Source organism: Ranitomeya variabilis, chromosome 5 (assembly GCF_051348905.1).
Source record: "Ranitomeya variabilis isolate aRanVar5 chromosome 5, aRanVar5.hap1, whole genome shotgun sequence".
In the NCBI taxonomy this organism is placed as follows: domain Eukaryota; kingdom Metazoa; phylum Chordata; class Amphibia; order Anura; family Dendrobatidae; genus Ranitomeya; species Ranitomeya variabilis.
In genome coordinates, this window is record NC_135236.1 from 40,698,329 (window position 1) to 40,725,684 (window position 27,356).

A 27,356-nucleotide genomic window follows, 5' to 3' on the forward strand; every position below is an offset into this window, starting at 1 on the left:
GCATGCTTAACCCCTTAATCCAATATGACGTACTATCCCGTCAAGGTGACCTGGGACTTAATTCCCAGTGACGGGATAGTACGTCATATGCGATCGGCCGCTCTCACGGGGGGAGCGCGGCCGATTACGGCCGGGTGTCAGCTGACTATCGTAGCTGACATCCGGCACTATGTGCCAGGTGCGGTCACAGACCGCCCCCAGCACATTAACCCCCGGCACACTGCGATCAAACATGATCGCAGTGTTCCGGCGGTATAGGGAAGCATCGCGCAGGGAGGGGGCTCCCTGCGTGCTTCCCTGAGACCCCCGGAGCAACGCGATGTGATCGCATTGCTCCGAGGTCTCTTACCTCCTCCTCCCTGCAGCAGGCCCGGATCCAAAATGGCTGCGGGGCTGCATCCGGGTCCTGCAGGGAGGTGGCTTACAAAGCGCATGCTCAGAGCAGGCGCTGGTAAGCCTGAAGCGCTGTAAGTCAGATCGCTGATCTGACAGAGTGCTGTGCAAACTGTCAGATCAGCGATCTGTGATGTCCCCCCCTGGGACAAAGTAAAAAAAAAAAAAATTCCACATGTGTAAAAAAAAAAAAAAAAAAAAATTCCTAAATAAAGAAGAAAAAAAATATATTATTCCCATAAATACATTTCTTTATCTAAATAAATTAAAAAAAAACAATAAAAGTACACATATTTAGTATCGCCGCGTCCGTAATGACCCGACCTATAAAACTGTCCCACTAGTTAACCCCTTCAGTGAACACCGTAAAAAAAAAAAAAAAAGAGGCAAAAAACGCTTTATTATCATACTGCCGAAACAAAAAGTGGAATAACACGCGATCAAAAAGAAAGATATAAACAACCATGGTACCGCTGAAAATGTCATCTTGTCCCACAAAAAACGAGCCGCCATACAGCATTATCAGCAAAAAAGTAAAAAAGTTATAGTCCTCAGAATAAAGCGATGCCAAAATAATTATTTTTTCTTTAAAATAGTTTTTATCGTATAAAAGCGCCAAAACATAAAAAAAAGATATAAATGAGGTATCGCTATAATCGTACTGACCCGAAGAATAGAACTGCTTTATCCATTTTACCAAACACGGAACGGTATAAACGCCCACCCCCCAAAAGAAATTCATGAATAGCTGTTTTTTGGTCATTCTGCCTCACAAAAATCATCGGAATAAAAAGCGAACAAAAAATGTCACATGCCCGAAAATGTTACCAATGAAAATGTCAACTCGTCGCGCAAAAAACAAGACCTCACATGACTCTGTGGCAGGGCCGTTTCTTCAACAGGGCGGGCAGGGCGGCCACACGGGGCGCCGTGGGGCCGGGGGGCGCAGGAGAGGCCTCGGGCCCCGGTGGTCCCCTGCCCGCTGCTGCTGCTGTTTAAGGGCTGTCAGGGGCGCGGATGCCGCGCTCAGTGCTGAGCGCGGGCGCGCCCTGCCCGAACTCAGCTGCAAATCTGACAGCTGAGCGGTCAGATCATCGCCTCGCGTCGCCGCGCCCCCCCCCCCGCACCGCACATAATGGTTGCGGCCACCTCGGCGCCGCCACTCACCTCCGCTCCGCGCTGGATGAACAGCGAGAATGAACAGCCAGGATGAGGCAGCTCGGCCACTCCCACACTGATAGCAGGGGCGCCGCGCTCTCGGCTGAGCACGGGCGCTCCCTGAGACAGTGATCAAAGAGCTAAGCACACACACTATCACTGTCAGACTAGGCTGCCTGGCTGTTGCCAATTTCAATGCTGGACAGGACAGGCTGCAGTCTAGTCTGACAGTGGTAGCAGTATAGCAAAAATGCCCACCCCCTGCCTATGGATTAGTCCTTCCCTTCCCAGCAGCCCCATTTAGCAGTCTGAGCGCGCTCAGACTCAGAGGGCAGAGGGCACTGACACACTGAACAGGTGAGGGGGTCTGAGGGATGGGATGGGTTGGGCTAGCCTTTTTTTTTGGATGGGGACCCCCACACCTGCCCCCCCCCCAACCACCCTTGGGGCATGCTGATTTGGCATGCCCCACAGCATGAAACCCGGGAGGGGGCCCAGCTGACTTACCTCATCTTTGGCAGTCTGGTGGCATCCTCACCCAGCGCACTCTTTGCACCAGACAAACATTTCAACATTCTGCTTGTATGATTGCATAACATAAAATGATATCTTTTACTGTCAAATTTTTGTCTTTTCTTTTTAAAGACCAGTTATAATGCCACCTCCTAAGCCTTCAGGAGCACAATTTCGAAAAAGAAAGCAAAAAAAGAAGAGTGAAGATGCAAAAGGTGCAAAATTAATGGCAATGTACTTGCAGACAGAAAGTGCAGTACCACACCCAGGATATGTTTCTTCAGAAACGGAACCACAAGGTTCAGGCTCTCAAAGTCTGAGCTACTTTTCACATGAAGAACGTGATCCCAAATCTGGAGATGAACATCACAAATCAAGAATGATGTCTTCAACACTGGAGTCTGAAACATCTTGTTCAATAAATACATCTGAAAATGAGCAGACTGCACCTAAACCTGCAGAGGCTGTTACAGCTGTGTCATCGCATGAGTCTGGAAGTACAAATGATGTTCTTTCTACAGACATTTCCGAAGATAACTCAGAGTGTTCAAATAAGGATGTCTTTACCTATAAAGATATAGCATTGTGGCCAAAACCAATCAAGGGTCAAGTAAAAGACCATATTGTCCTCCAAGGACCACAACCTCTGCCTGCCTCTGATTTCATATACCCCAGGGACAATGAAAAGCGTCATTTTTCCTCATTTTATGGATTCCTTGTGCTGCCAAATCGAGAGAAGGTACCCAGACGATGGCTACAATATTCTGTTTCTGCAGACAGAGTGTACTGCTTCTGCTGTAAGTTGTTTGATCACAATCCAAAATCCAAGCTTGGGACTATAGGCATCAGCAACTGGGCACATATTGGGGAATACCTATCTACACATGAATTGTCTGCTGCACATGTAAATTCACGTCATGCATGGATTGATGCACAGAATAATCTTAAAAAAAATACAGGAATTGATAAAGATTTGCAAACCCAGATTACACAGGAACATAACCGCTGGCGAGAAGTGTTGGAAAGAGTTATGGCAGTAACTGTATACCTGGCAACCAATAATTTAGCTTTTCGAGGATCGTCAAATACATTGTTTACACCAAATAATGGACATTTCCTTGGGCTTATAGAGCTTCTTGGAAAATTTGAACCAGTAATGAGAGATCATTTAAAACGAATTACTTCCCAGGAAATCCATACACATTACTGTGGAAATTTAATTCAAAATGAAATTATCTGCTTGATGGCCTCTCAGGTGAAGAAATGTATTCTAGAAAAAGCCAAAAGATCTAAGTATTTTTCAATAATGTTGGACTGCACACAAGATGCAGGTCACACTGAACAGTTGTCATACACCTTAAGATTTGTTGATATAGATGATGATCACGTAGCAATAAAGGAACATTTTATTGGCTATCGTCCTGCTACTGATACATCTGGGGAAAGTCTCGCCAATCTCCTTTTAGAAGAGATTAGTAAATGTGACCTGGACATGAACAATTGTCGAGGACAAGGATATGACAATGGTGCCAACATGATAGGCATGCAAAAAGGAGTTCAGGCTAGAATCTTAAAAAAATATCCTCGGGCATTTTTTAACCCCTGTGGATGCCATAGTTTAAACTTGGTTATAGGTGACGCTTCCAAATCATCGGTAAAATCTGTAAATCTGTTCGGTGTGTTACAAAGGCTTTATAACCTGTTTGCATCATCTTCTAAACGATGGTGTATAATAAGTGAACATGTGAAGCATCTTACGCTGAAGAAGGTATGTGCTACTCGTTGGGAATGCCGTGTTGAAAGCTTAAAGGCAGTACGCTATCAATATCCGGAAATTCACGAGGCTCTCCTAGATTTGGAGCAAAAGGTTGATGATCCCACTCTTGCTTCTGAAGCAAAGTCACTGTCAGTGATGTTGGAAGACTTTGCCTTTCTAATCACACTGGTAGTATGGTATGACCTTTTATTTCAGGTACAAATCGTAAGTAAATCTATGCAGTCAAAAAATATGGAGATGACTCGATGCAACGATTTGTTGAAGAAGTGTACCATATTTGTAAAAGAATATCGTGATTCTGGCTATGAATCTGCAAAGACCGTGGCCACTGAAATGGCTACAGACTTGGGCATCGAAGCTAAATTTACAATAAATAAAAGGCCCAGTAAAAAAAAAAAATTGTTTGACTATGAAAGTCAGGATGAGTTAATTACAGATGCAGAGCAACATTTTAAGATTTCTGTTTTCTACCCTCTTGTAGATAACATGGTTGCATCACTGGAGAGGCGTTTCTCACAACTGTCTGAGCATAATAAATGTTGGGGCTTTCTATACAACATTAAAGATTTGCCAGAAAAAGAACAACTTAAAAATATGTGCAAATCGTTGGAAAATATGCTAAGCCATACTGCAGAGGTAGACAAACTACAATGTGACATTGACGGCAATGAATTGCTGGAAGAATTAAAACATATTCAGCCAATGATTTCAAATTCTTCTATAACACCACTGGAGGTTTTGAAGCACATAAATTACACGCACTCTCATGACCTGTTTAAAAACATATGGATTGCCATGAGGATATTACTAACTATTCCGATTACAGTTGCAAGCAGTGAGAGAAGCTTTAGCAAACTGAAGCTGATAAAAACATATCTTCGTACCACAATGACAGATGAGAGGTTATCATCTCTTGCTATTTTATCAATAGAAAATGAACTGGCAGAAAAGCTGAATTATTCGGAAGCTATTAATGCTTTTGCAGCGGCTAAATCTAGAAGAGTCAGTTTCTCATAAATCTGCAACCTACAATTTTTAGGATCTGTTTCCAAAATAATTAATAGATATTATTTACCTACAACTTTGTTCTCACCGTTAATAATTAGCATACTTGTCCCTTTTCCCCAAGTTCTATATAAGTTAAAGGCAAATTATAATTTATTAAAAAAAGGGAAGATACAAGCCTGCTCTCTATTTATTACTCAAGCCCACAAAAATAATGTTTATTATTTTCGGTGCCGGGGGGGGGGGGGGGGGGGGAGAAATTTCCTACTCTCGCCCTGTGTCATTTTTGGGCTAGAAACTGCCCTGCTCTGTGGACCAAAATATGGAAAAATTATAGGTTTCAAAATGTGGAGACACAAAAACTTTTTTGCTATAAAAAGCGTCTTTTAGTGTGTGACAGCTGCCAATCATAAAAATCCGCTATAAAAGTAAATCAAACCCCCCTTCATCACCCCCTTAGTTAGGGAAAAATAATAAAATTAAAAAAATGTATTTATTTCCATTTTCCCGTTAGGGCTAGGGTTATGGTTAAGGCTAGGGTTAGGGTTAGGGCTAGGATTAGGGTTAGGGCTAGGGTTAGGGCTAGGGTTAGGGTTAGGGTTAGGGCTAGGGTTGGGGCTAAAGTTAGGGTTAGGGTTGGGGCTAAAGTTAGGGTTAGGGTTGGGGCTAAAGATAGGGTTAGGGTTTGGATTACATTTACATTTGGGATTAGGGTTGGGATTAGAGTTAGTGGTGTGTCAGGTTTAGGGGTGTGTTTAGGGTTACCGTTGGGTTTCGGTTTAAGGGCGTGTTTGGATTAGGGTTTCAGTTAGAATTGGGGAGTTTCCTTTGTTTAGGCACATCAGGGGCTCTCCAAACGCGACATGGCGTCCGATCTCAATTCCAGCCAATTCTGCATTGAAAAAGTAAAACAGTGCTCCTTCCCTTCCGAGCTCTCCCGTGTGCCCAAACAGGGGTTTACCCCAACATATGGGGTATCAGCGTACTCGGGACAAATTGGACAACAACTTTTGGGGTCCAAGTTCTCTTGTTACTCTTGGAAAAATAAACATTTTGGGGGCTAAAAATCATTTTTGTGGGAAAAAAAGATATTTTATTTTCACGTCTCTGCGTTGTAAACTGTAGTGAAACACTTGGGGGTTCAAAGTTCTCACAACACATCTAAATAAGTTCCTTGGGAGGTCTAGTGTTTCCAATATGGGGTCACTTATGGGGGTTTCTACTGTTTGGGTACATCAGGGGCTCTGCAAATGCAACGTGACGCCTGCAGACCAATCCATCTAAGTCTGCATTCCAAATGGCGCTCCTTCCCTTCCGAGCTCTGTTATGCGCTCAAACAGTGGTTTCCCCCACATATGGGGTATCAGCATACTCAGAACAAATTGGACAACAACTTCTGGGGTCCAATTTCAACTGTTACCCTTGGGAAAATACAAAACTGGGGGCTAAAAAATAATTTTTGTGGAAATGTTTTTTTTTTCTCATGGCTCTACGTTATAAACTGTAGTGAAACACTTGGGGGTTCAAAGTTCTCACAACACATCTAGATAAGTTCCTTGGGAGGTCTAGTTTCCAATATGTGGTCACTTATGGGGGTTTCTACTGTTTGGGTACATCAGGGGCTCTGCAAATGCAACGTGATGCCTGCAGACCAATCCATCTAAGTCTGCATTCCAAATGGCACTCCTTCCCTTCCGAGCTCTGCCATGCGCCCAAACGGTGGTTTTCCCCCACATATGGGGTATCAGCGTACTCAGGACAAATTGGACAACAACTTTTGGGGTCCAATTTATCCTGTTACCCATGTGAAAATACAAAATTTTTATTTTTACGGCTCTGCGTTATAAACTGTAGTGAAACACTTGGGGCTTCAAAGCTCTCAAAACACATCTAGATAAGTTCCTTAGGGGGGTCTACTTTCCAAAATGGTGTCACTTGTGGGGGTTTTAATGTTTAGGCACATCAGGGGCTCTCCAAACACGACATGGTGTCCCATCTCATTTCCAGTCAATTTTGCATTGAAAAGTCAAATGGCGCTCCTTCCCTTCCGAGCTCTGCCATGCACCCAAACAGTGGTTTACCCCCACATATCGGGTATCAGCGTACTCAGGACAAATTGCACAACTTTTGCGGTCTAATTTCTTCTCTTACCCTTGGGAAAATAAAAAATTGGGGGCGAAAAGATCATTTTTGTGAAAAAATGTGATTTTTTATTTTTACGGCTCTGCATTATAAACTTCTGTGAAGCACTTGTTGGGTCAAAGTGCTCACCACACATCTAGATAAGTTCCTTAAGGGGACTACTTTCCAAAATGGTGTCATGTGTGGGGGGTTTCAATGTTTAGGCATATCAGGCGCTCTCCAAACGCAACATGGCGTCCCATCTCAACTCGAGTTAATTTTGCATTGAAATGTCAAATGGCGCTCCTTCCCTTCTGAGCTCTCCCATGCGCCCAAACAGTGGTTTACACCCACATATTGGGTATCAGCATACTCAGGACAAATTGCACAACAACTTTTGGTGTCCAATTTCTTCTCTTACCCTTGGGAAAATAAAAAATTGGGGGCGAAAAGATAATTTTTGTGAAAAAATATGATTTTTTATTTTTACAGCTCTGCATTATAAACTTCTGTGAAGCACTTGGTGGGTCAAAGTGCTCACCACATATCTAGATAAGTTCCTTAGGGGGTCTACTTTCCAAAATGGTGACACTTGCATGGGGTTTCAATGTTTAGGCACATCAGGGGCTCTCCAAACCCAACATGGTGTCCTGTTGTGAATTCTGTTCTCGAACTCCCTCCGGTGGTTATGAATGGTACTTCGGCGAGTTCTGTCCATGGACTCCCTCTGGTGGCTGTGAGTGGAGCTGCTGGTTCTGAGGTTCTGTCCTCAGCTGACCTCGTTTAGTCCTAGGCTGGCTGCTCTATTTAACTCCACTTAGATCATTACTTGATGCCAGCTGTCAATGTCCTAGTACTGGTTCAGTTTGCTCTTGGATCTTTCAGATGACCTGTCTACTCCAGCAAAAGCTAAGTCCCTGCTAGCTTATTTGTTTACCACTGTTTTCTTGTCCAGCTTGCTATCATGATTCTGTCTGGCTAGCTGGAAGCTCTGGGATGCAGAGTGGCACCTCCACGCCGTGAGTCGGTGTGGGGTCTCTTTTGCACACTCTGCGTGGTTTTTGGTAGTTTTTTATGCTGACCGCAAAGATACCTTTTCTATCCTCAAGTCTGTTTAGTTAAGTCTGGCCTCCTTTGCTGAAACCTATTTCATTCCTGTGTTTGTGACTTCCATCTTAACTCACAGTCAATACATGTGGGGGGCTGCCTATTTCTTTGGGGAATTTCTCTGAGGCAAGTTAGGCCTTATTTTCTATCTTTAGGGGTAGTTAGCTCTTAGGCTGTGAAGAGGCGTCTAGGCAGAGTCAGGTACGCTCCACGGCTATTTCTAGTTGTTGTGATAGGTTTAGGGGTTGCGGTCAGCAAAGCTCCCACTTCCCAGAGCTTGTCCTGTATTACTAGTTTGCTCATCAGGTCATTCCTAGTGCTCCTAACCACCAGGTCATCATAGCAGTACAGCTGGCCCGTAAAGTGTTAATGCATCTCAATAGAGGGATAAAGGAAGTTCTGAGACCATTTTTTTTTTCCTCTGCAGCGTGTTTTGTTTTTCTTTTCCCCTAAATCTCTGGGTGGTTCAGGACACAGGTGTAGATATGGACATTCAATGTCTGTCTCTTGTGTGGATCAACTCACTGCAAGGGTACAAGGCATTCAAGATTATGTAGTTCAGAACCCGATGTTAGAACCCAGAATTCCAATTCCTGATTTGTTTTCTGGGGATAGATCTAAGTTCCTGAATTTCAAAAATAATTGTAGACTGTTTTTTGCTTTGAAACCCCGCTCCTCTGGTGACCCCATTCAGCAAGTAAAAATCATTATTTCTTTGCTACGTGGCGACCCTCAAGACTGGGCATTTTCCCTTGCGCCAGGAGATCCTGCATTGCGTAATGTAGATGCGTTTTTTCTGGCGCTTGGGTTGCTTTATGATGAACCAGATTCAGTGGATCAGGCAGAGAAAATCTTGCTGGCTTTGTGTCAGGGTCAGGATGAAGCGGAGGTATATTGTCAGAAGTTTAGAAAGTGGTCTGTGCTTACTCAGTGGAATGAGTGTGCCCTGGCGGCAATTTTCAGAAAGGGTCTTTCTGAAGCCCTTAAGGACCATGCCTGCTGGTCTGAATGAGTCTATGTCCTTGGCCATTCAGATCGATCGACGCTTACGTGAGCGCAAAACTGTGCACCATTTGGCGGTATCTTCTGAGCAGAGGCCTGAGCCTATGCAATGTGATAGGACCTTGACCAGAGCTGAACGGCAAGAATACAGACGTCAGAATGGGCTGTGTTTTTACTGTGGTGACTCCACTCATGCTATCTCTGATTGTCCTAAACGCACTAAGCGGTTCGCTAGGTCTGCCACCATTGGTACGGTACAGCGAAAATTTCTTTTGTCCGTTACTCTGATTTGCTCTTTGTCGTCCTATTCGGTTATGTCATTTGTGGATTCAGGCGCTGCCCTGAATTTGATGGACTTGGAGTTTGCCAGGCGCTGTGGTTTTTTCTTGGAGCCCTTACAGTATCCTATTCCATTGAGAGGAATTGATGCTACGCCTTTGGCCAAGAATAAGCCTCAGTACTGGACTCAATTGACCATGTGCATGGCTCCTGCACATCAGGAGGATATTCGCTTTTTGGTGTTGCATAATCTGCATGATGTAGTCGTTTTGGGTTTGCCATGGCTACAGGTCCATAATCCAGTATTGGATTGGAAATCAATGTCTGTATCTAGTTGGGGTTGTCAAGGGGTACATGGGGATGTCCCATTGTTGTCAATTTCGTCTTCTCATCCTTCTGAAGTCCCTGAGTTCTTGTCAGATTACCGGGATGTATTTGATGAGCCCAAATCCAGTGCCCTACCTCCTCATAGGGATTGTGATTGTGCTATTAATTTGATTCCTGGTAGTAAGTTTCCGAAGGGCCGACTGTTCAATTTATCTGTGCCAGAACACGCCGCTATGTGGAGTTATGTAAAGGAGTCCTTGGAGAAAGGGCATATTCGCCCGTCGTCGTCACCGTTGGGAGCAGGGTTCTTTTTTGTGGCCAAGAAGGATGGTTCTCTTAGACCTTGTATAGATTACCGCCTTCTCAATAAAATCACCGTTAAATTTCAGTACCCTTTGCCGCTACTGTCTGATTTTTTTGCTCGGATTAAGGGGGCTAGCTGGTTCACCAAGATAGATCTTCGAGGGGCATATAATCTTCTGCGTATTAAACAGGGCGACGAATGGAAAACAGCATTTAATACGCCCGAGGGCCATTTTGAGTACCTGGTGATGCCATTCGGGCTTTCTAATGCTCCATCTGTGTTTCAGTCCTTTATGCATGACATCTTCCGAAAGTACCTGGATAGATTCATGATTGTATATTTGGATGATATTTTGGTCTTTTCGGACGATTGGGAGTCTCATGTGAAGCAGGTCAGAATGGTGTTCCAGGTCCTTCGTGCTAATTCCTTGTTTGTGAAGGGGTCTAAATGTCTCTTTGGAGTTCAGAAGGTTTCATTTTTGGGCTTCATTTTTTCCCCTTCTACTATCGAGATGGACCCTGTTAAAGTTCAGGCCATTTATGATTGGACTCAGCCTACTTCTGTGAAGAGCCTTCAGAAATTCCTGGGCTTTGCTAATTTTTACCGTCGCTTCATCGCTAATTTTTCTAGTGTTGTTAAACCATTGACTGATTTGACCAAGAAAGGTGCGGATGTGGTCAATTGGTCCTCTGCGGCCGTTGAGGCTTTTCAGGAGTTGAAGCGTCGTTTTTCTTCTGCCCCTGTGTTGTGTCAGCCAGATGTTTCGCTCCCGTTTCAGGTCGAGGTGGATGCTTCTGAGATTGGAGCAGGGGCTGTTCTTTCTCAAAGAAGTTCTGATGGCTCGGTGATGAAACCATGTGCTTTCTTTTCTAGAAAGTTTTCGCCTGCTGAGCGCAATTATGATGTGGGCAATCGAGAGTTGTTGGCTATGAAGTGGGCGTTCGAGGAGTGGCGACATTGGCTTGAAGGAGCCAAGCATCGCGTGGTGGTCTTGACGGATCACAAGAATCTGACTTATCTCGAGTCTGCCAAGTGGTTGAATCCTAGACAGGCTCGATGGTCGCTGTTTTTCTCCCGCTTCGATTTTGTGGTTTCGTACCTTCTGGGTTCTAAAAATGTGAAGGCTGATGCCCTTTCAAGGAGTTTTGTGCCTGATTCTCCGGGAGTTCCTGAGATGGCTGGTATTCTCAAAGAGGGGGTAATTTTGTCTGCCATCTCCCCTGATTTGCGGCGGGTGCTGCCGGAGTTTCAGGCTGATAGACCTGACCGTTGCCCAGCGGAGAAACTGTTTGTCCCTGATAGATGGACTAGTAGAGTTATCTCTGAGGTTCATTGTTCGGTGTTGGCTGGTCATCTTGGAATCTTTGGTACCAGGGATTTGGTGGCCAGATCCTTTTGGTGGCCTTCCTTGTCACGGGATGTGCATTCTTTTGTGCAGTCTTGTGGGACTTGTGCTCGGGCTAAGCCCTGCTGTTCTCATGCCAGTGGGTTGCTTTTGCCCTTGCCGGTCCCGAAAAGGCCCTGGATGCATATTTCCATGGATTTTATTTCAGATCTCCCTGTCTCTCAAAGGATGTCGGTTATCTGGGTGGTTTGTGATCGCTTCTCTAAGATGGTCCATTTGGTGCCTTTGCCTAAGTTGCCTTCCTCCTCTGATTTGGTTCCGTTGTTTTTCCAGCACGTGGTTCATTTACATGGCATTCCGGAGAACATCGTGTCGGACAGAGGTTCCCAGTTTGTTTCGAGGTTTTGGCGGTCCTTTTGTGCTAAGATGGGCATTGATTTGTCTTTTTCTTCGGCTTTCCATCCTCAGACAAATGGCCAAACCGAACGAACCAATCAGACTTTGGAGACATATCTGAGATGCTTTGTTTCTGCTGATCAGGATGATAGGGTGTCCTTCTTGCCTTTGGCTGAGTTCGCCCTTAATAATCGGGCCAGATCGGCCACTTTGGTTTCGCCTTTTTTCTGTAATTCTGGTTTCCACCCTAGTTATTCTTCAGGACAGGTTGAGTCTTCGGATTGCCCTGGTGTGGATTCTGTGGTGGACAGGTTGCAGCAGATTTGGACTCACGTGGTGGACAATTTGACATTGTCCCAGAAGAAGGCTCAACGTTTCGCTAACCGCCGTCGCTGTGTTGGTCCCCGACTTTGTGTTGGGGATTTGGTTTGGTTATCGTCTCGTTATGTTCCTATGAAGGTTTCGTCTCCTAAGTTTAAGCCTCGTTTCATTGGTCCTTATAAGATTTCTGAAATTCTTAATCCTGTGTCGTTTCGTTTGGACCTTCCAGCTTCTTTCGCCATCCATAATGTGTTCCATTGGTCGTTATTGCGGAGATATGTGGCTCCTATGGTTCCCTCCGTCGACCCTCCTGCCCCGGTGTTGGTTGAGGGGGAGTTGGAGTATGTGGTGGAGAAGATTTTGGATTCTCGCGTATTTCGAGACGGAAACTTCAGTACCTGGTCAAGTGGAAAGGTTATGGTCAGGAGGATAATTCTTGGGTGGTTGCCTCTGATGTTCATGCTGCCGATCTTGTTCGTGCCTTTCATTTGGCTCGTCCTGATCGGCCTGGGGGCTCTGGTGAGGGTTCGGTGACCCCTCCTCAAGGGGGGGTACTGTTGTGAATTCTGTTCTCGAACTCCCTCCGGTGGTTATGAATGGTACTTCGGCGAGTTCTGTCCATGGACTCCCTCTGGTGGCTGTGAGTGGAGCTGCTGGTTCTGAGGTTCTGTCCTCAGCTGACCTCGTTTAGTCCTAGGCTGGCTGCTCTATTTAACTCCACTTAGATCGTTACTTGATGCCAGCTGTCAATGTCCTAGTACTGGTTCAGTTTGCTCTTGGATCTTTCAGATGACCTGTCTACTCCAGCAAAAGCTAAGTCCCTGCTAGCTTATTTGTTTACCACTGTTTTCTTGTCCAGCTTGCTATCATGATTCTGTCTGGCTAGCTGGAAGCTCTGGGATGCAGAGTGGCACCTCCACGCCGTGAGTCGGTGTGGGGTCTCTTTTGCACACTCTGCGTGTTTTTTTGGTAGTTTTTTATGCTGACCGCAACGATACCTTTTCTATCCTCAAGTCTGTTTAGTTAAGTCTGGCCTCCTTTGCTGAAACCTATTTCATTCCTTTAGGCCTTATTTTCTATCTTTAGGGGTAGTTAGCTCTTAGGCTGTGAAGAGGCGTCTAGGCAGAGTCAGGTACGCTCCACGGCTATTCCTAGTTGTTGTGATAGGTTTAGGGGTTGCGGTCAGCAAAGCTCCCACTTCCCAGAGCTTGTCCTGTATTACTAGTTTGCTCATCAGGTCATTCCTAGTGCTCCTAACCACCAGGTCATCATAACAGTGTCCCATCTCAATTCCAGTCAATTTTGCATTGAAAGTCAAACGGCACTCCTTCCCTTCCGAGCTCTGCCATGCGCCCAAACAGTGGTTTACCCCCACATATTGGGTATCAGCGTACTCAGGACAAATTGTACAACAACTTTTGGGGTCCATTTTCTCTTGTTACCCTTGATAAAATAAAACAAATTGGAGCTGAAATAAATTTTGTGTGAAAAAAAGTTAAATGTTCATTTTTATTTAAACATTCCCAAAATTCCTGTGAAACACCTGAAGGGTTAGTAAACTTCTTGAATGTGGTTTTGAGGGGTATTTTCTATCATATAGACCCCTCAAAATGACTTCAAATGAGATGTGGTCCCTAAAAAAAATGGTGGTGTAAAAATGAGAAATTGCTGGTGAACTTTTAACCTTTATAACTCCCTAACAAAAAAAAATGTTGGTTCCAAAATTGTGCTGATGTAAAGTAGACATGTGGGAAATGTTATTTATTAAGTATTTTGTGTGACATATCTCTGTGATTTAAGGGCATAAAATTTCAAAGTTGGAAAATAGCGAAATTTTCAAAATTTTCGCCAAATTTCCGTTTTTTTCACAAATAAACACAAGTTATATCAAAGAAATTTTACCACTATCATGAAGTACAATATGTCTTGAGAAAACAGTGTCAGAATCACCAAGATCCGTTGAAGCGTTCCAGAGTTATAACCTCATAAAGGGACAGTGGTCAGAATTGTAAAAATTGGCCTGGTCATTAACGTGCAAACCACCCTCGGGGCTTAAGGGGTTAAAATTGAGGGGATTGGGGATTAATCATATTAACCTGGGTCATGCATTCCAAACAATTGGCGCAGCACGTGAAAAGTCTTGCAGACGGGAGTGGGAGGTTCTGATTACTGAGGATGTAACCTCAGGTCATTAGCAAAATTGGAGAGCATGGGTAGGTTGGTAGGCTGAGGCCAGGGAGGAGATATAGGGTGGTGCTGAGCCATGGAGTGCTTTGTGGGTGAGGATAATAAGTTTGTACTGGATTCTGGAGTGGATGGGTAACCAGTGTAATGACTGGCACAAGTTAGAGGCATCAGTGTAACGATTGGTGAGGAATATGATCTGTCTTGCTGCAGAATTCAAGACAGATTGGAGATGGGAGAGTTTGGTAAGAGGGAGACCGATTAGTAGAGAGAGAGTTACAATAGTCCAGATGAGAATGAATAAGAGAAACAGTGAAAGTTTTTGCAGAGTCGAAAGTAAGAAATGGTCGAATTCTAGAAATGTTTTTGAGGTGCAGATAACAAGAGCGAGCCAGAGATCGGATGTGGGGGGTGAATGAAAGCTCGGAATCAAGTATGACCCCAAGACAGCGGGAGTGTTACTGGGGAGTAATGGTGGAACCACACATGGAAATGGCAATATAGGGCATAGGTACATTAGTAGAGGAAGGAAACACGAGTTCAGTTTTTGACAGGTTCAGTTTCAGATAGCGGGAGGACATGATGTTAGAGACAGCGGTAAGACAATCACTGGTGTTTGCTAAAAAGGCAGGCTTGATATCTGAAGAAGTGTATAATTGGGTGTCATCAGCATACAGATGGTACTGGAAACCAAATCTATTGATTGTTTGACCAATAGGGGCAGTATACAAAGAGAAGAGGAGGGGGCCTAGGACTGATCCTTGAGGAACCCCAACAGAAAGGGGAAGGTGAGAGGAGGTGGAGCCAGCAAAAGATACAGTGAAGGATCGGTCAGAGAGATAGGAGAAATAGTAGAGATCGGTATCCTTGAGGCCGATGGAGTGGAGCATAGTGAGGAGGAGCTGATGATCTACAGTGTCGAATGCTGCGGAGAGATCCAAGAGAATTAGCAGGGAGCATTGACCATTAGATTTAGCTGTTACTAGATCATTAGAGACTTTAGTGAGGGCAGTTTCAGTAGAGTGTAAAGAGCGGAAACTGGATTGTAGAGGGTCAAGAATTATATATAAGAGAGTTATCTGAGAGATAACGGATAAGACGGGAGTGGACCAGGAGTTCCAGGAGATTAGAGATGAAGGGAGGATTAGAGACCGGTCTATAGTTAGCGGCACAGTTTTGGTCGAGGGATGTTTTTTTAAGTGATGGATGTTTGATGGCATGCTTAAATGAGGAGGGAAAGATACCGGAAGAGAGGGAGAGGTTGAATATTTTTGTTAGATGAGTGGTGACAGCAGGGCAAAGGGGCTAGAGGAGATGTGATGGAATGGGGTCACTGGTGCAAGTAGTAGAGCGAGAAGATGCAAGGAGCCTGATCACTCCTTCTGTGACTGGTTCAAAGTCAGAGAGTGAGCTAGATGCAGTGGGGGAGGACAGTGCATGGTATCAGGAGATTGAGAGATAATTTCTATCGGATATGGTCAATTTTTTCTTTGAAATAATTGGCCAGATCGTCAGCGTGGAGATCCGTGGTTGGGTTTGCACTCTTGGGTTGAGTAGGGAATGAAAAGTGTCAAAGAGTCGTTTAGAGTTTTTGGATAGTGAAGTAATGAGGGTGTTGAAATAGGTTTGTTTGGAGAGGTGAAGGGCAGTGTTGTATGTTTTATGCATAAACTTATAATGGATGAAATATTCGAGTAGATTGGATTTTCTCCACAGACGTTTGGCACGCCTGAAGGAAACGTATTTGCATGGAGATAACCTCACATGCGTGGTGGTCAACTCTTCTTTCCTCTGAGCATACTCAGGACCATGCTATCAAAATTCTAACTTTATACCATGAATATCCTCAAACTCCCCTAAAATCCTTCAAGAATCAGAGTCTTCCCTTTCATTTCACTCAGGAGAAATTGCATGACAAATTGTTTTGTGCATTTTCTCCTGTTACCCTTACATTTTTGGTGAAAAATTAAAACATTAATTTATATTCCTTTCACATTGCTTTAATTTCTGTGAAGCACCTAAAGGGTTAATAAACTTCTTCAATGTGGTTTTGAACACAGTTGAGGCGCAGTTTTTAGAATGGCGTCACCTTCTGGTATTTTCTGTCACATAGGCCCCTGAAAGTTACTTCAAATATGATGTGGTCCCTAAAAAATGGTTTTGTAAAATTTTGTTGGAAAAATGAGAAATCGCTGGTCAACTTTTAACCATTCTAACTTCCTAATAAAAAAAATAATGTTCAAAAATTATGCAGATGTAAAATAGACATGTGTGATATGATATTTATTAATTATTTTTTACAGCATGACTAACAGGTTTAAATACATAAATATTGAAAGCATGAAAATTGCAAATTTTTCAAAATTTGGCTAAAAAAAAATCTCAGAATCACTGGGATTTGTTCAAACATTCCAGAATTATTAACTCCTAAAGTGACAGTAGTCAGAATTGTAAAATTTGCCTGGTTAGGAAGATGAAAATAGGGGTGAAGGGGTTAATTTATGCTATCTATGCATACATTGAAAAAATTGTTTTTTCAATCAGGATGTATCTCTTTTTGCATTGTTCAGATTCTTTAATTTTATTGGGGTCAGAAGGTGCTGCTGTAGTCAGTAAAAGTGCAAGAATTTTCTTACAAGCAGATAAGAATGTTGTGCTATCTATCATAGTACCTCTTTATGTAAGATAGTCCAAGAGAGTCATGAAGATAAGTCTGTAAAAAATGTTGCTTTTTTCTAATTTATAATATTTTTAGTTTCATTTCAGATTCTTTCTAATGATTTATGAAGAAAAATATACATTTCCATCCCCTAAGAAACAGACTCCTCCTATGAGCACCCAGAAATCCACCACTGTCTCTTCCAGATCTATTAACCCCAACTTCGAAAAGTTTATAAGACTGATTGATTGGCCTGGACCCCCATCTCCTGTCAGACATTATAAATTCTCCACCAGTCCTAACAAATGTAGTTATGAACTGTTGAGTCCACGGGAAGTATATAGAGTTGGGGAGAAATTGGAAGTGACCATCACAGCTCGGGATCACAATGGTCAACAAAAGAAATATGGTGGAGACTTCTTCCGGGCCAAGCTCCACTCACCAGCACTTAAAGCTGGAGTGACCGGACAAGTCAAGGACTATAATAATGGAAGCTACTTGGCCACTTTGCTTCTTCCGTGGCCGGGGGAAGCTCGAGTGCAGATCAGGCTCATTCATTCCAGTGAAGCTGTTGATGTTCTGAAGAGAAAGAGGGAAAGTCATCCAGAGAAGGTAAGCGCAGCATTCAGCAATCCAAGATGGGGCTGGTACTAGAGGTAGATGGCTACTTAGGACTACACCTCAGAACAGATATTAGGTGAGGGGTGGAATTTTATTTTAGAATTTAAATATAGGGTCTAAAATCTTTATCAGGAGGTTTGGTGTCCATATTAATTCTAAGATCTGCTATGGAGTCCATATTAATTTAGTGGTTCTGATCTGGGGTCTATAGTTATCTGGAGGGTCTAGCCTTGGATCTTTAGTTATTTTTAAGTTTTGTAAAATGGTTTCGTCTTAGATCTGTAGTTAGTCTGGGATCTGGTTTGAAGCGTGTATCTAGAAGTCTAGTTTGGGGACTGTGAATATTTTTAGGGTCTGGATTCTGTGTTTTATCAGGGAGTCTGGTTTTCATTTGGGGATCTGAGGTCTGATTTATTCTTAAAACTGGTCTCGAGTTTGATATTTTAAAGTCTTTGTTTTTTGGGCTGAGGGGGCTTGATTTTTTTTTTACGGTCTGTACTTGTTTTGGGGCGTGGGCTGTGATTGTATTGATTTTTGGGGTCTCTGTTAATTTTGTGGTATGAAAATAAAGTCATAATTGTTAGTTTGCTGGTGTTTTTGGGATTACATGTTAAAAATATTGCACAAATGATCATTCATATGAAAACCATCACGATTACCTAAACAAATGGATGTTAACAAGCTTTTATTTTACCAGAGCTGCTTAATGTCACCAGGACCAAATGCCATAAATGGGCCTGAAATTCATATTATTGTAAATTTAAGGAGTAGAGTTAAGGCACCTGCAAACTAACAGGAACAGGTCCAGATCTCTGGGGAGAAGACAGAAATGCCTTTTATTTAGATAGCTGCAAAGCACTGATGTTTCTGTTAAATTCCTACGGTGAGAGGTGCTAATCAGCCAAATAAAGGCCTTGGTTTTTGAGAACAGCTGAAGAGTGGGTGGGAGGCTGTTCACTATATCTCCACCCCAGAGTGTGGTCCAGAAGGTAAATGTGGAGCAGAGTTGGACTCATTCAGTGCTTGGTGTGCCAGGACATGAGATCTCCAGAGCTGTGCTCGTATTAAAGAGAACAGAACCTTAATTTTATTTCCCTGAGCAGGTAATCCTCCTAGCCACACAGACTGTACTATAAGCTATTTTTGTTTTTTTGCGTTATGTCAGAAGGGTCATGTTTGTTTATCTAATTTTGCTGAAAACTTAAGCAGCAGCAACTACTCACAGAACAAGTTCGTGACATTGCGGCTCTGACTGCAAGGTCAGCTGATGATTTTTCCATTTTGGAAGGTGGTAAGAAAAGCCTTGCAGAAAATAACCCCGGGTGACGACATAGAGGCCTTTTGACCATTTTTGAAAGGGTCACCGAGAGGGAAAAACTCCTGCCAGAGCAATGGGTGGAAGTGCTGGCTCCATACTTAATTGGGAAGCCCCAGAAAGCCTATTATTGCTTTGCCTTACAAGATGCCAAAGAATAATAGAATAAGTGAAACTGAAAACTGAAATTTTGGCGTGCTTGGGGGATGACAATGATTGTCAAGGCACAAGGTTGGCCTTCAGAAAGTCAGATTTTATTGGAATCAGAAAGTTTGTAGGAAAGGTCCAATGGCTGGATGTTCTAAAGGACAGAAATGTCCAAGAAAGATGGGAGATTTTGCTAACTGAAATTTTCACTGAACAATCAGTAACAATCCAGAAAAGAACAAAGCATTAAATACATTTAAAGAGACCAGGATGGATGAACAAAGAAATAAAACACTTGTTAAAAAGGAAAAAAAATGTATATTAAATGGAAAGAGGGGGACATATCTAAAGAAGAATATAATACTGTTTGCAGGGAATGCAGGGCAAGCGTTAAAAGGGCTAAAGCCAATAATGAAGTTAGGCTTTCAAGGGAGACCAAAAGCAATAGAAAGAATTTTGGGGGTAAGTCAAAAGCAAAAAAAAAGTCAAATGATGCTATATGATTTTTACAGGATGAAAAGAGTGAAGTGGTCAAAAATGACAGAGTTGGCAGGAAGAACCGAGTCTGCCTGGAAGGCAGTGAAAGATAAGATGTCTCTGTGTTTAACTTGTGCTGCCTGTGTGATGAATGCAGATAAGAAGATGTCTCTGTGTTTGAACTGTGCTGCCTATGTGAGGAATATACTGCTGTCTAGTAAAGTTAAGCTGTTGGAAAAAGACCATGTCTCAGAAGTGATTTGCAGAGCTCATGAGTGCAGAGCCGACATGACAGCAGTCAAGAAGCCTCTGACCATAACCGTGTGCTGCTGCATGCGCTGCACATGCAGCAGAAGGGACACTGTATTTCATCTGTAGGTCGCCAGTGTGTGGGAACAGAACAGACAGTTGCCACGACTACCACCCTGGCCGCCTTACAGGGGCATCATGCTGCACATGGGGAGGTTATGGGGGCGTCATGCTGCATTTGGGAAGGCTATGGGGGCCTCATGCAGTATATGAGGAAGCTATGGGGGCCTCATGCAATGTACATAGGGAGGCTGTGTGGGGCTCATACACTGTATATAGGGAGGCTCTGTGGAGCTCATACAGTCTATAAAGGGAAGCTCTGTGGGGCTCATGCAGTGTATATAGGGAGGCTGTGTGGGGCTCATGCCACATATGGGGGAGGCTGGTGTGGGGCTCATGCTACTTATGGGGAGGAAGGTGTGGGGCTCATGCCGCATATGGAGGAGGAAGGTGTGGGGCTCATGCCGCATATGGGGGGAGGCTGTTTGGGGCTCTTACCATATACAGTATAAGGGTCTGTGGGAGTACTCATACGATATACAGAAGGGGCTGTACTTGGGTTGAAACGATATATAGGGGGATGTCAGCATACTTAATTCTGCTCAATATTAAGTGATACAATTAACATGAATATAATTATCAATAATATAATAATTATAATATATGAATATTAATATTGAGTAGAATTAATTTTGTCCTATTGGTTCAGCCCTCCACAACAGTCATGGTCTCTCATGTTGCCCCTCAGGAAAATTAATTGCCCACCCCTGGTGTAGAGGGATCATCCTTATTCTGATTTGCACATGGAACACTCGAAGCAATGGAATGAAACTGAAAGGGAGAAGATACAGATTAGATGTTAGAAAAACCTTTTTGACAGTGAAGGTGGTCAGTGAGTGGAGAGGTGGTGCGTTCTCTTCAAACAGAGGCTGGACAGACATCTGTCTGAGATGGTGTAGTGAATCCTGCATTGAGCAAGGGGTTGGACACAATGACTCTGGTGGTCTCTTCCATCTCTAACATTCTATGATTCGAACTGGTCCACCGCTGTGAGTATTACCGTGACAAACCCCCTCACTCCCAAATGTTTGCTCTCATGCTCATGGTCAAAAATGGTTGCAGCAAGAATCCTCTACCCCTGTGCAGATGGTAGAACATGTGTTGATGGAAAGGTTCCTGCACTCCCTTCCAAGGTCAATGCAGACTTGAGCTGCCCAGCGTCATCCCCAGAATGTCGATAACTTGGTCGGACTGGGTCGGGGGTTCCTTGGCGAGGCAACCCACTCCATATTCGGGCTCCCAACAGTCCAGGTCCCAGCTGGTGATATTATATGCTGGACATGTCACTGCCCACACCATATAGCCTCCCGTTGTCCGCTGACATCTGAGCAGATTGACTGTAGCTTAGGACACTGTTTTTCATACTATGCGTATTCGGCCTACAGTGTGAACGGTTCACCCAGCAAGGGGCCACAAGCTTAACCCCTAAAGGTGAATGGTCTGAAAGTGACTGGACTGCTAGACTCAAGGAGTATGGTGACCCTCTTGAGGACCACACTTCCTTTCTGGTATTATGGACACATAGTGGAACAAATCTTTATGATGTTTGAAAAGAGAAATGCTTCTAACCATAGGAATGCAAGATCGACTATAATAAAATAGTCCTTCTTGGACTTAGCAAACCAATAATATCAAAAAGGGAATGTCAATAAGGCCGATTCTCATTCAAAAAATGGACAGCCAAAAACCCCATATGTGTCAGTAAGGAGAGTAGGGACATAAAGCGAGGAAAAATGTTGACGCAGAAGGTTAAAAGTTGAATCATTATAAACAAATCATTTATTGTTTTTATATCAAAGAACAAACTCTACATGCCAGTAGGTATAGAAGATGGAGATGCCAAGTCAAGAGAGAGCAAAATGCAATTCCTGAAGTATGGGGTCAGGATTCTTCAAGGCATGGAAAAGCCAAAACTGGACATCCATTCAGCAGTTGGCCACTAGGGCCACTTGTCGAGTAGGATGACCAGTGATACAAGTGGGGTTCTTCCCCTGTTCTATCATAGTTTGTTGCTCATGCTCTTTTAAGTCTGAGGTATACCTATCCTTTGCTCAGCTTGTCTTATGTTTTGTTTCTTGCACCCTATTGAGGAGCGTTACTCCATAATACGGCTATCTAACTCTCGGATGTATTTCACCTATGGTCAGTGGTTACCTTGCGATTGATCACCTGGTACTTGATATACCTGCATTGGTGAAATCTTTTCAGCAGTCCAATTTACTTATTGGGTTTTGTTTCCCTTATGAGTTATGGGTTGTTTCGGGCTTTGGGTATATCTGTCTTACCTTGGATGTACTGCGTATACAGTTGTGCTCAAAAGTTTACATTGCCCGGCAAAATTTTTGCTTTCTTGCCCCTATTTCAGAGAATATGAATGATAACACCAAAACTTTTTCTCCACTCATGGTTATTGGTTGAGTGAAGCCATTTATTGTCAAATTACTGTGTTTTCTCTTTTTAAATCATAATAACAACCCAAAATATCCAAATGCCCTTGAACAAAAGTTCACATACCCTGGTGATTTTGGCCTGATAACATGCACAGAAGTTGACACAAATGGGTTTGAATGGCTACTAAAGGTAACATCCTTACCTGTGACCTGCTTGCTTGTAATCAGTGTGTGTGCATAAAAGCTGAGTGAATTTCTGGGATCTAGACAGACTCTTGCATCTCTCATCCAGCCACTGACGTTTTTGGATTGTGAGTCATTGGGAAAGCAAAAGAATTGTCAACGGATCTACGGGAAAAGGTAGTCAAACTGTATAAAACAGGAAAGGGATACAAAAAGATATCCAAGGAATTGATAATGCCAGTCAGCAGTGTTCAAACTGTGATTAACAAATGGAAAATCAGGGCCTCTGTAAAAACAAAACCACGGTCAGGTAGACCAACAAAATGTCGTTCACAACTGCCAGGTAAATTGTATGGGATGCAAAGAAAAACCCACAAATAACATCAGCTGAAATACAGGACTCTCTGAAAACTAGCATGTGGCTGTATTAAGGAGGCACTTGAAGAAAAATTGGCTGCATGGTCGAGTCACCAGAAGAAAGCCATTACCGCACAAATGCCACAAAGTATCTCACCTACACTACGCAAAACAGCACAGAGACAAGCCTCAAAACTTCTGGAACAAGGTAATTTGGAGTAATGAGACCAAAATTGAACTTTTTGGCCACAACAATAAACGTTACATTTGGAGAGAGCTCTGTTGTGAATTTGGTTTTTGGGCTCCCCCGGTGGTCACTGGTGGTACTGGACTTGTGTGCTTCACTTTCTCTGTTCACCTGTTTCCATCAGGATATGGGAGTATCCTATTTAGCCTTGCTGCTCAGTTATTCTAGTGCCGGCCATCAATGTAACCAGAGCCTTTCTATTGCATGTTCCTGCTTCTAGACTACTATCAGCTAAGTTGGACTCTTAGTCCTAAGTTTGTTTGCATTTTTGTTCCAGTTCACAGTTATGTTATGTTTCTGTAGCTGGAAGCTCTTGTGGGCCGAAATTACCACTCCGGTGTCATGAGTTGACACATGAGTCTTAAAGTAATTTCTGGATGGTATTTTAATAGGGTTTTCAGCTGACCGTGAAGTTCCCTATTGTATCTTCTTGCTATCTAGTAAGCGGACCTCGCTTTGCTGAACCTACCTTCATACTGCGTATGTCTTTTCCTCTGAACTCACCGTCAATATATGTGGGGGGCTTCTGTCTCCATTTTGGGGGAATTTCCCTAGAGGTAAGCCAGGTCTGTTTTTTCCTCTATTAGGGTTAGTTAGTTCTCCGGCTGGCGCTGGGCGTCTAGGGATAAAACGTAGGTACGTCACCCGGCCACTGTTAGTTGTGTGGTAGGTTTAGCTCACGGTCAGCTCGAGATTCCATCACCCAAGAGCTAGTCTGTTATTTAAGTTCTCTGACGTTTCCTTGCCATTGGGAACCATGACAGTATGGCCGGCCAAGGGTTAAAACCGTTGGCAGAAGAAAGGAGAGAAAAAGAAGTCTGCAGATTTTTTTTTTTTCCCTCTGAGCTTGCTCTATAGTTGACTTAGTTGCATTTCTGCTCTAATTGCAGCCTTTGTCTCTCTCTCTCCTTCTAATCCTTGAATGGCTCTGATCTCACCTGATTAAAATGGATCCTCAGAGTTTGGCTACAGGTTTGAATAATCTTGCTACGAAGGTTCAAAATTTACAGGATTTTGTTATTCATGCTCCTATATCTGAACCTAGAATTCCTATACCAGAATTTTTCTCCGGGGATAGATCTCGTTTCCTGAATTTCAAAAATAATTGTAAATTATTTCTTTCCCTGAGATCTCGCTCCGCTGGAGATCCCGCACAGCAGGTTAGGATAGTAATTTCCTTGCTGCGGGGTGACCCTCAAGACTGGGCATTTGCATTGGCACCCGGGGATCCTGCGTTGCTCAATGTGGATGTGTTTTTTCTGGCTTTGGGGTTGCTTTATGAGGAACCTAACTTAGAGATTCAGGCTGAAAAAGCCTTGATGGCCCTATCTCAAGGGCAAGATGAAGCTGAAATATACTGCCAAAAATTTCGTAAATGGTCTGTGCTTACTCAGTGTAATGAGTGCGCCCTGGCGGCGAATTTCAGAGAGGGTCTCTCTGATGCCATTAAAGATGTTATGGTGGGGTTCCCTGCACCTACAGGTCTGAATGAGTCCATGACAATGGCTATTCAGATTGATCGGCGTTTGCGGGAGCGCAAACCTGTGCACCATTTGGCGGTGTCTTCTGAGAAGGCTCCAGAAAATATGCAATGTGATAGAATTCTGTCCAGAAGCGAACGGCAGAATTTTAGGCGAAAAAATGGGTTGTGCTTCTATTGTGGTGATTCTACTCATGTTATATCAGCATGCTCTAAACGTACAAAAAAGGTTGATAAGTCTATTTCAATTGGCACTTTACAGTCTAAGTTTATTCTGTCTGTGACCTTGATTTGTTCATTATCGTCAATTACCGCGGATGCCTATGTCGACTCTGGCGCCGCTTTGAGTCTTATGGATTGGTCCTTTGCCAGGCGTTGTGGGTTTGATCTAGAGCCTCTGGAAGTTCCTATACCTCTGAAGGGTATTGACTCTACACCATTGGCTAGTAATAAACCACAATACTGGACACAAGTGACTATGCGTATGAATCCAGACCATCAGGAGACGATTCGCTTCCTTGTGTTGTACAATCTACATGATGTTTTGGTGCTCGGATTGCCATGGTTACAATCTCATAACCCAGTTCTTGACTGGAAAGCAATGTCTGTGTTAAGCTGGGGATGTCAGGGGGCTCATGGGGACGTACCTTTGGTTTCCATTTCGTCATCTATTCCCTCTGAGATTCCGGAATTTTTATCTGATTATCGTGATGTTTTTGAGGAGCCTAAGCTTGGTTCACTACCTCCTCACAGAGATTGCGATTGTACCATAGATCTGATTCCGGGCAGTAAATTTCCAAAGGGTCGTTTATTTAATCTATCTGTACCTGAACATGCTGCTATGCGAGAATATATTAAGGAGTCCCTGGAAAAGGGACATATTCGTCCTTCTTCATCTCCCTTAGGAGCCGGTTTTTTCTTTGTATCTAAAAAAGATGGCTCTTTGAGGCCGTGTATTGATTATCGACTCTTGAATAAAATTACAGTCAGATATCAGTATCCTCTGCCACTGCTGACTGATTTGTTTGCTCGAATAAAAGGGGCTAAGTGGTTCTCTAAGATTGATCTCCGTGGGGCGTATAATTTGGTGCGAATTAAGCAGGGGGATGAGTGGAAAACCGCATTTAATACGCCGGAGGGCCATTTTGAGTATTTAGTAATGCCTTTTGGTCTTTCAAATGCCCCTTCAGTCTTTCAGTCCTTTATGCATGACATTTTCCGGGAATATTTGGATAAATTCATGATCGTGTATCTGGATGATGTTTTGATTTTTTCGGATGACTGGGATTCTCATGTCCAACAGGTCAGGAGTAGTGTTGAGCGATACCGTCCGATACTTGAAAGTATCGGTATCGGAAAGTATCGGCCGATACCGGCAAAATATCGGATCCAATCCGATACCGATACCCGATACCAATACAAGTCAATGGGACTCATGTATCGGACGGTATTCCTGATGGTTCCCAGGGTCTGAAGGAGAGGAAACTCTCCTTCAGGCCCTGGGAACCATATAAATGTGTAAAAGAAAGAATTAAAATAAAAAATATCGCTATACTCACCTCTCCGACGCAGCCGGGACTTCAGCGAGGGAACCGGCAGCGTTGTTTGTTTAAAATTCGCGCTATTACTTGGTTACGTGAATTCCCGGCTTGTGATTGGTCAGGTCGGCCATGTTGCCGGGACCCGGACCAATCACAGCAAGCCGTGACGAAATTACGTCACGGCTTGCTGTGATTGGTCCGCGTCCCGGCAATATGGCCGCCCTGACCAATCACAAGCCGTGACGTCACGGGAGGCTGGACACGCGCTCACTTTAAAATTGGCGCGTGTCCAGCCTCCCGTGACGTCACGGCTTGTGATTGGTTGCGCCGCGGTCAACCAATCACAAGCCGGGAGGCTGGACGCGCTCATTTTAAAATGGGCGCGTGTCCAGCCTCCCGTGACGTCACGGCTTGTGATTGGTTGCGCCGCGGTCAACCAATCACAAGCCGGGAGGCTGGACGCGCTCATTTTAAAATGGGCGCGTGTCCAGCCTCCCGTGACGTCACGGCTTGTGATTGGTCAGGGCGGCCATATTGCCGGGACGCGGACCAATCACAGCAAGCCGTGACGTAATTTCGTCACGGCTTGCTGTGATTGGTCCGCGTCCCGGCAACGTGGCCGACCTGACCAATCACAAGCCGGGAATTCACGTAACCAAGTAATAGCGCGAATTTTAAACAAACAACGCTGCCGGTTCCCTCGCTGAAGTCCCGGCTGCGTCGGACAGGTGAGTATAGCGATATTTTTTATTTTAATTCTCTCTTTTACACATTTTAACATTAATGTTGTTGCGATACCCGATACCCGATACCACAAGAGTATCGGAATCCCGGTATCGGAATTCCGATACAGCAAGTATCGGCCGATACCCGATACTTGCAGCATCGGAATGCTCAACACTAGTCAGGAGGGTTTTTCAGGTTTTGCGGGCTAATTCCTTGTGTGTGAAGGGTTCTAAGTGTATTTTTGGGGTTCAAAAGATTTCTTTTTTGGGGTACATTTTTTCCCCCTCTTCCATTGAGATGGATCCTGTCAAGGTTTGGGCTATTTGTGATTGGACGCAACCTTCGTTGCATAAGAGCCTTCAGAAATTTTTGGGCTTTGCTAATTTTTATCGTCGATTTATAACTGTTTTTTCTGATGTTGCTAAACCTTTGACTGATTTGACCAAAAAGGGTGCTGATGTTGCTGATTGGTCCCCTGCTGCTGTGGAGGCCTTTCGGGAGCTTAAGCGCCGCTTTTCTTCCGCCCCTGTGTTGCGTCAGCCTGATGTTACTCTTCCTTTTCAGGTTGAGGTCGATGCTTCCGAGATCGGAGCTGGGGCGGTCTTGTCGCAG

General features: G+C 43.8%; 1 protein-coding gene across 1 annotated transcript in view; it reads left to right on the forward strand.

Moving 5' to 3' along the window:
- The window catches only part of LOC143774275 (NXPE family member 3-like), a 95,609-nt gene that overhangs the window by 12,197 nt on the left and 56,056 nt on the right, over positions 1–27,356 (forward strand). Inside the window, exon 3 of the mRNA XM_077261691.1 lies at positions 16,988–17,503. Coding sequence (XP_077117806.1) covers positions 16,988–17,503 — 516 coding nt within the window. The remainder of the gene's footprint in view (positions 1–16,987; positions 17,504–27,356) is intronic.